General features: G+C 42.0%; 1 protein-coding gene across 2 annotated transcripts in view; it reads left to right on the forward strand.

The window, feature by feature from the left end:
- Pak2 (p21 (RAC1) activated kinase 2) overlaps positions 1-9135 on the forward strand; it is a 64845-nt gene extending 55710 nt beyond the window's left edge. For both annotated transcript variants that reach the window (XM_027412865.2, XM_027412866.2), the window contains exons 13-15: positions 1596-1792; positions 4846-4983; positions 6715-9135. In XM_027412865.2, the coding sequence (XP_027268666.1) occupies positions 1596-1792; positions 4846-4983; positions 6715-6801 (422 nt within the window). In that variant the 3' untranslated portion in view covers positions 6802-9135. The remainder of the gene's footprint in view (positions 1-1595; positions 1793-4845; positions 4984-6714) is intronic.
- The last annotated feature ends 398 nt before the right edge of the window (positions 9136-9533 follow it).

Genomic DNA, 9533 nt, shown 5'->3' on the forward strand with positions numbered 1-9533 from the left:
TCCCAGCTCTTGGGAGGCAGAGGCAGGTAGATCTCTGTGAGTTCAAGGTCAGACTGGACTATAGAGCAATTTCTAGGACAGCGTGGGCTATTACAGAGAGCAACCCAGTCTTGAAAAAACAAAAAAAAGAGTAACAAAATAAAACAAGCCACACAATTTATTTGTATTTTTTTATACATAGTAAAATTAAAGGATAACAAGGTTACAAAAGGAGTTGGTAGATGCCAGATAGACATGGCGGCACATTTCTGTAATAGCACTCAGAAGGCTGAGGTAAGTTAGGACTCTCACAAATTCAAGGTCATTGGGGGGGGTTGTTGCTATTTTTGTTTTCGTTTTGAGATAGTGTCTTATTATGTAGCTCTGGCTGTCCTAGCACTCACTTTGTAAGCCAGGCTAGCCTAGTTTATGAATATACACCTGCCTCTGCCTCCTTCTTGATTGCTAGTATTAAAAGGCATGCATTACCATGACTGGCCTTCAAGGTCATTCCTGACTACATTTTGAGTTCAAAGCCAGCCGAGGCTACAATGAAACCCTGTCTGAATAAATCTAAAAAATAAGGAGTTAAATAGGTGTAACAACACAAGGAAAGAAAAAATTGTAAATTCTCATCCCAGCTAGTTTAGTATCAGGTACTACAGTAGGTGTCTTTTTCCTTGAACATAAATGAGATAGTTGGAGCACTTTCCCTGTGCAGTTACAGTTAAGTGTGGTCTTTTTCTAGGCCTTCTACTGAGTTGGATGAATAATGATTCCAGCTTTGATTGTTTTATTAAAATTTAAATTCCTGTTGGCCAGGTGGTTCAGCCAGTAAAGGTGTTTGCTCTCAAGCCTGACAACCTGAGTTCTGTTCCCAGAACCCACATGGTGAGAGAAAATGAACTCTTGAAAATTGTCCTCTTAACTCCCACATGCTCTATGAAAGTACCCTACATACACAAAATAAATGTTGAAAGAAAGTATTAAAAACAGCAACCAAGCTAGGCAGTACTAGTGCACGCCTTTAATCCCAGCGCTCAGGACAAGCGAATCTCTGTGAGTTCTAGGCCAGCCTGGTCTACAGAGCAGATTCCAGGACAGCCAGAACTATTACATAGAGAAACCCTGTCTTAGGGGGAAAAAAAGGAGGAGGAGGAGAAGAAAGAAGAAAAAAGAAGAAATGTAGTTTCCATGTCCTGAACATTGCCAGATTCAATCACTGCATCTATGTTTTTCTATTTGTAGACCAGGCTGGCCAGGAACTCAGATATCCCCCTGCCTCTGCCTCCCAAGTGCTAGGTAAAAATGTGTGTGTCACCACCACCCAGCTCACTGCATTTAATTTTATTATTCAGCTTGAATAATTTTTTTCTCTTTCAATTTTAACTTTTTAGACTAGAATTAGTTATTCAGAAGAAAGGCTTGTTAATGTGTGTCAGCAAAAGTAAATGTGAAAATTATTAGTAAATAACATCCTCAAAAAGTTTTAAATTTATTCTGCTTTGCATTATTTTCAAATTCATTCCAAAGAAGAAGGAGGATGATTGCGCGCAGCCCTGTTTGCTGAAGTGGACATGAAACCATTAACCCTGGTACTTTCCTTTCTTCTGTAGCTGACTTTGGCTTCTGTGCCCAGATCACCCCTGAGCAGAGCAAACGCAGTACTATGGTTGGAACACCATATTGGATGGCACCAGAGGTGGTTACACGGAAAGCCTATGGCCCCAAAGTTGACATATGGTCTTTGGGCATCATGGCTATTGAGATGGTTGAAGGAGAGCCTCCATACCTCAATGAAAATCCTCTTCGGGTAAGACTCATGAATCACTAACTTTACTGTAAGAAAACACTTTTGTTTGTCTTTTAACTGTTTTTGCATTTGTTTGTTTGAGTGGAGGGGGCATATGTGTGTCATAGCATATGTCGGGGGTCAGAAGACAACCTGTGGGGGTGGCTTCTCCCCTTACACAGGCTGTCAGACTTGGTAGCAAGTGTCTTTCCCTGGAGCCATCAATCAGGCCCAGGAAGAAATACTTGCTTGTGTCAATCATTGCACAAAAATTTAGAATGTGGTTGGTGAGGTCTAATCTTTTTGTATCTAAAAACTGCTCCTCTGAGTTACAGAGTAGAAAGTTGTAGGTTTCTGGTAGTGAGTCATACAGTTTTGTATGACTTCTACAGAGTTGAAGTACCCTAGACAGGTGTTTTTGTTTTGTTTTGTTTTTTCCTTTGTTGTGTGTGTAGCTGAAGATGACCGTGAATTTCTGATTTTCCTGCCTCTACCTCCCAAACACTGGTCATGGAGATGTGTACCATAACCACCCAATTTTTTTTATTTGGTTTGGTTTTTGTGGGGTTTTTATTTTTGACCTTTGGTTTTGGGTTTTTCAAGACTGGGTTTCCTCTGTGAAACAGTCCTGGAACTTCCTCTGTAGACCAGGCTGACCTTGAACTCACAGAGATCCACCTGCTTTTGCCTCCCAAGTGCTAGGATAATGGTGTGTGCCACCACTGCCCCGCTTAAATGTGTGGCCTTGAACTCCTGATCCTCCTGCCTCCTCATCCTTTGGCAAATCCTGCTAGCGTGTGACACCACAACCGGCCACAACCAACCAGTTTTATATGGTGCTGAGAACTGAACCGGTGCCATCATGTATGCTAAGCATACTCAATTGAGCCACAACCCCAGCCCATTAGGTACCTTTTCCTACACATTTAAGGTACTACCCTGGGTTTTGCAAGAAGGTTATCACCAATGAGCCTTGGCTCCTATGTCCCAAGGATGAGGAAAGTTAGATCTCTGAGGTAAGATGCCTAAATGGTAATGTTAAAGCCTGTATTCAAAGCAAAGAGTAGACTGGACTGAGTCTTCCAGCAGCTGGCGGGGGTGGATTCTACCACTCTCTCCTCCCTTTAAATTTCCTTACAGTAGCCCAGGCCTATAATGCAGTACTAAGGCTGAGGCAGGAGGATAACCCAAGTTTGAAGCCAGTGTCAGCTACGTAGTGAACATTAGGTCAGCCAGAGCTACAAAGCCAAGATGCTGAATGAAGAGACAAAGAGAGGGTTGGGAGAGATGGCTTAGCAGTTAAGAGCATTGGCTGCTTTTACAGAGGACCATGATTAGGTTTCCAACACTCACATGGCAGTTCACAGCCATCTGTAACTAGTTCCAGGAGATCCAACATCCTCTTGGGGTCTCCACAGGCACTAGACATACACATGATGTACAGACATACATGTAGATAAAACAACTGTACATATTTGATGTAATAAAATTTAAAAAGAAAGAAAGAGACAGGGTGAGAGAGGTTATTTTCTAGCATGAACCGTTGCTGTGCTACAATGAAAATAACACTGATCTTGCCGGCGTTGGTGGTGCACGCCCATAATACCCAGCACTAGGGAGGCAGAGGCAGGCGGATCTCTGTGAGTTTGAGGCCAACCTGGTCTACAGAGTGAGTTCCAGAACAGGCTCCAAAGCTACACACAAAAACCCTGTTTCGAAAAACCAAAAAAAAGAAAGTAGCACTGATCTTAATGTTAGTCTAGTTATGAGAAATGAAATATATCCTAGAATTTTTTGTTAAAAGAATAGCCAGCTGGAGCAGGCCTTTAGTCCCAGTACCTGGGAGGCAGAGGTAGGTGGATCTCTGAGATTGAGCCAGCCTGGTCTACAGATTGAGTTCTAGGATAGCCAGGACTACACAGAGAAACCTTGCTTCACACACCCCCCCCCCATATAAATAAATAACAAGGAGAATAAATGGAGTATGGGAATTTTATATAGTCGTTGGAAACACTAAGAGCCAATATGAAGTAATAACTGGTATTTCGTGTGTGTGTGTGTGTGTGTGTGTGTGTGTGTGTGTGTGTGTGTGTGTGTGTGTGTTTGATTGAGAAAGGGTTTCTCTGTGTAGTCTTGACTGTCCTGGAATTAACTATGTAGATCAGGCTGACCTTGAACACAAAGAGATCTGCCTGCCTCTGCCTCTGGAATGCTGAGACTCATGCCCAATTTAAGCAGGTGTCAGTTTTAAGGGATGTCAACCAGAATGGTTTTGCCTTTTCTTTTTTTTGTTTTTCTTTTCAGAACATGCTTTCTGTGTGTAACAACCCTAGCTGTCCTAAAACTCTAGACCAGGCTGGCCTTGACAGCAAAGTACTTTCTTTTTTTGTTTTTTTTTTTTGAGACAGGGTTTCTCTGTGTAGCTTTGGAGCCTATCCTGGCACTCACTCTGGAGACCAGGCTGGCCTTGAACTCACAGAGATCCGCCTGCCTCTGCCTCCCGTGTGCTGGGATTAAAGGCGTGCGCCACCAACGCCCAGCAACAAAGTACTTTCTAACAAGTATGAGGTCCTGGGTTCTGTCCCCACTATGCACCCCACACAAGAGTGAAAAAGATGAGGTGTAGAGTAGATCAATTACTTCAGTTCCTAGTTCTGTTGAAGAGAGGGCATGTGACCATAAGCATACGTCTGAGGAAACATCAGGAGAGAAAAGGTCAGGGAATGTGACGTGCTTCTCTGTGGCTACTGAAGTCACCACAGATGAGGATAGGAGTAACGTTAGAGATGGCAGCTTAAAGAGCTGTAGTAAAGGAGTGAGGAGGAGTTGCCCATAGTTCCTGGGTATTGAACCAAAGATCCATCACAGCATGAGCTAGGAGGTGGGTGGTGAAGGTCTCGGAGCAGCCAGGAGCTGAGAGACCTGGGGGGGGGGGGGGGGGCTCTATAGTCCCTGAGTTGTGGGAAAGAAGAAGGTTGCCACTGAAGAGTATGAAGACAGGCCAGGGTATGAAGAAGCTTGATGCACTGGCATTTTATGAGTGACCTTAGTGTGTCAAAATGTTCTGTTTTTAGGCTTTGTACCTGATAGCAACAAATGGAACTCCTGAACTACAGAATCCAGAAAAACTTTCCCCAATATTTAGGGATTTCTTAAATCGGTGTTTGGAGATGGATGTGGAGAAAAGGGGTTCAGCCAAAGAACTGTTACAGGTAAATTTGGTGAAGGTAAATTTTGGGGGTGAGCTTTGTAGTGCTGATGTTTCCCATATTCGCTTGCCACAATCTGGCAGTTGCTGCATTTTAGGCTTTTATTTCTGGCAATAAAGTTTTTTTTAAAAACTTGGTGGTGATGGCTGGGAGATGGTGGCACATACCTTTATTCCTAGGAGGCAGAGGCAGGTGGGTCTCTGAGTTTGAGGCCAGCCTGGTCTACAGAGAAAGTTCTGGGATAGCCAATACTATACAAAGAAACCCTGTCTCGACAAAACATTTAGCTGTGCATGTATGTGTAGACAAACATTTATGGAGGTCAGAGGAAACTTGCAAGAGTTGGTTCCCTCCTTCCACCAAGTAGGTCTCAGCGTTGGGATATGCGTCATTACATCAGACTTGCCAACAAGTGCCTTTACCTACTGAAGAGATGTCTTCAGCCCTTAACAAACAATTTTTAATTGCATAAAAAATTTTTTTTGGTGGGGGGTTTTGAGACAGGGTTTCTCTGTGACTTTGGAGCTGTCCTGGAACTAGCTCTCGTAGATCAGATTGGTCTTGAACTCACAGAGATCCGCCTTCCTCTGTCTCCCAAGTTCTGGGACTAAAGGCATGTGCCACCACTGCCTGGCAATAGCATAAAATTTTAATCACAGTAGTGTCTGGACCTGTTCAATCCTGTCATGAGTATATTTATGAATCTCAACTCTGTAGAACTATTTTATTTCTTTATTCATTTGTTTATATGTGGCCCAGGCTGGCCTACAGCTCACCAATATGGTTTGAAGATGGAGAGTGATCTTGAGCTCCCAAGAACTGAGATTACAGAGATGCACCACCATCTGCCTGTGCAGACACTCTGCCGTCTCAGCAATACTCTTGGCCCCTTAAATCTGTAGACACTATGCAATTAGGAAAACTTATTGGGGGTAGGTGAAATGGCTCTCTGGGTGAAAGTGCTTGCCACTAAGCCTGAATACCTAAGTTCCATAACACACACACACACACACACACACACACACACACAGTCACACAAAGTCACACACTAAATAAACATAATTTAAGGGGAAAAAAGGAGCTAGGCGTGATAGTACACACCTTAATCTAATCCCAGCACTAAGCAGATCTCTAAGTGAGAGGACAGCCAGAGCTGCACAGAGAAACCCTGAAACCCTGTCTCTAAAAGCTGAAAAGAGAAGATAGAAGGAGATGAACTTCTTAGGTATTAGACAAAGATTACTGTGAGTTCAAGGTTAGGATAAGCTACAGCTCAAAAATCAAAACTGGGGGCTGGGGAGATGTCTCAATTGAGCATCAGGACTTGAGTTTGGATACCTGGCACCCATATAAGAAGCTAGGTGTGGCTATATATGACTATGTACTGTATATGTCTATAAACTCTAGTGCTAGGGAAACAGATCCTGGAACTTGTTGGCCAAAGTAGCCCATCAGTGGGTGCCAGGGTCAGTGAAAGACACAGGGAAAAGTGATAGAGGGGAGGGCTCTCATTGACCTGGCCTCCACACATGCACACAAATAGGAAAACAACAAACAAGCTCACGCACCACACACAAACCGACTCCCCTTAGAGCTGTAAAAGTGATGTACTGAGTGTGAGAGTTTTAGGAAGCAAAAGTACATCTTTAGTTTATTAAATAATGATCCATTTGGGGACTTCAGCTTCTAAATGAGTAACATTTCTATACTTCCTTTCTCCCCTCCATTTGGCAGCATCCCTTCCTGAAACTGGCCAAACCATTATCTAGCTTGACGCCACTGATCCTGGCAGCTAAAGAAGCAATGAAGAGCAACCGCTAACATCACTGAGGCCTCATAGTCTTTTATCCATTTTCTAAAAGAATTTTTTTTAAAACATGAAATTGTTACTCTGAGGGGTATAAAGAGACAGTCTGCATCACATGGAGAAAAACAAGCAAACTACTATTTTCTAAAGATGACCAAGAGAAATTGCAGTAAGAGAATTATGACTTCCAGATGAGCCCCTGCTTTAGGGTCCAAAAGGAGTCGTGGACTGCATCGCTAGCCTTACATTTCCAGCAGACAGCGCTTGATGTTTGCATACTGTTGTGATGACTCTGTCACTACAGTAGATCCTGTTGGTTGTCTCCTTGGGGTATTTCCATACTTGAATGTCAGATTCGAGTTTTTCTGAGTATTTTGTCTGCTGGTCTTCTCTCCCCTTTGTAGCCTTCCCTTCCCTTAACCCGTTCCTTCTGAATTGTTGCTTTGAGTTTTTCTTGTGCCTAAATTCAAGGCAAGTGTGATAGGAATTATGTAGCTCTTTATATTGGCAAAGGAGCTTGACATGTTTTAACTTTTTATAGAAGTTAGGACCAGCTGTTGTACATGTAGTATTTCAGTTTAGAGCTTAAACTGAAAGGGGAAAGTATGTGATTTTTACCTTTTTTAACAAATGTGAAAGAGTCAACTTTAGAAATTCATGGTAGTGAGTTTGACATTTGTTACATGTATAGAAAGAGGACTAATAATCTATATTTATAACTAAATCATTGATACAGAGCAAGAATCCCACTGACTGTATGTTCTTACCGTTTTTGTCTTCTCTTATGCCTGTTTCTCCTCAGATTTGGCTTTAGGAACCAAAGTGATCTATTCTTCTTCCGCTCGGGCTTTATGCCTTTAGTGCCGCCCACTCACTTCCCTTCTCTTCCCTTGGAAACGAGTGTCTGTATATGCTGCGATTTTAGGTGTTGGTTTTTGTTTGAATCAACCCTATTTTGCATCCACCCCTCCACCCTCTAGGGCAAGTAATAACCATTGAATTTTCAGGATTTAAAAGTTAAGAACTTTTTTCTATTTAAAAGGAAAAATATTTGGGAGTAGCAGAAACCAAGAGAGATTTGAACCTTGGTAAGTTCTAGGCTAGTTGTAATAATGAAATGTCAATATTGTAGAGATGAAGCTCATGGCAGTAAACTGTAAAGATTTATCTGGTTTACAGTGTTCCCAACCCATTATTGATGTTTTACTGTGAGGGATGAAATAGCAAAGTACATGGTGGGTCATTTGAGGTGTTGGGGGTACTTTAGTTTTTGTTTTAACAAGTGAGTAGAATATTCATGTAAAAAACTGGAGAAAGAAAACTGCAATGTGCGTATTGATAGTAATACTTTTTATTTTAAAGATTTAATGAAAGGTCTGCGACCTATAGCATTAGCTGTTAGCCTGCCAGCCCCCTCCTATCTTTCCTCTCTGCTTCTCCTCATTGCTTTGTTGTTTTGCCTATGGAGGAGGAATTGTCCATTCTATGTTCCTGTGGCCACAGAGGAGAAAGCTCTATGGTCTGCTTCAGACACCTGTCCCCACCTTTCCTTTTCAAAGAACTTGACACATGCTTGCCATTCTGCATAGTACAAATCATGAATGAATAAGTTTGGGGAAAGGGTCAGAGTTTTATTTCCTGTTGTGCCTATTAAGATACAGGATAAGAAGTCTCTGGGGTTTTCATAACAGAAAGATTTTAAATGAAACCCAACATCTAGAGCACTTAATGGCCCGTTTTCCATGTGAGTTTGTGTTTCTCTGAACTATATTTGGCTTTCTACAACGGTCACTAAATTACAACAACAAACTGGTTGATTTCTGGTGGGAAGCTGTGGTGCCTCTTGAGCTCCAGATGTAAGCATTGTTTGTAAACAGTTTTCTGGATAGATTATGATGGTGATGCTGCCAACAAAGTAGGAAGCCAGCACGATGATGGAACTGGAACTGATGGTCTGTCTCATGATTGCACAAGAAGGCACACCATCCTAAGTCATAGAGAGAGACCACGTGGGACACATGCCAATGCCCCGCCTTATGCTGTGACTCCACAAGGGCTTTTCCCTCAACAGAAGCAGTTTGGGGTTTGTAGTTAACAATTTCTTGGATGGTTATTTGCATGTCCATTGCTGGCGACGGACTTTGTCATTCAAACCTGACTCCGAGGTTAAGGGGGCTGCACTGTTGTTTATTCTCTCCTGACCTGGATAAACTAACCTGTAATAGTTAATAGTAATGGTTCATTTTGAGATGTGTCATTTTTAAACAAAATAATCTTTTAAAGCAATATAGAATTGTGATTTATTAGTTAATTTTAAATTAAAATGTTGAGATTCTGTTGAAAGACAATTGTATGAATTGAGATTCGTATTTTTTTAATAATTGCCTTCTGTACTCGTTCTCTTTTGTCATTGAACCTGTTAGTAGTCCTCTGGTGTCGTTAGGAACTGTCCCCTGCCTGCTTATTTAGTATCTTACTTTGTGGTAGTCCCCAAAGGTATCTTGTCCTTTTGCTGCTTTTACAGAACACTTATCCTACCTAGAATAGTAAAAAGTGACTGCAGCGTTCTACACCATGACCATCATAGCTCTGCCTTTGTGTATTGAGTTCCGGAACAAAGTAGGAGTCCTGTTCCCTTCAATGTAAAATATTAAGCTGCATGAAATCTATCTAGTGACCAGTTCTGAACATGCTTTGCCTTTTTGATAGGCAATGCTTTTAGACCTTCTCAGACCATGGTTAGACT

This window comes from Cricetulus griseus, chromosome 4 (assembly GCF_003668045.3).
Source record: "Cricetulus griseus strain 17A/GY chromosome 4, alternate assembly CriGri-PICRH-1.0, whole genome shotgun sequence".
NCBI classification, from domain to species: domain Eukaryota; kingdom Metazoa; phylum Chordata; class Mammalia; order Rodentia; family Cricetidae; genus Cricetulus; species Cricetulus griseus.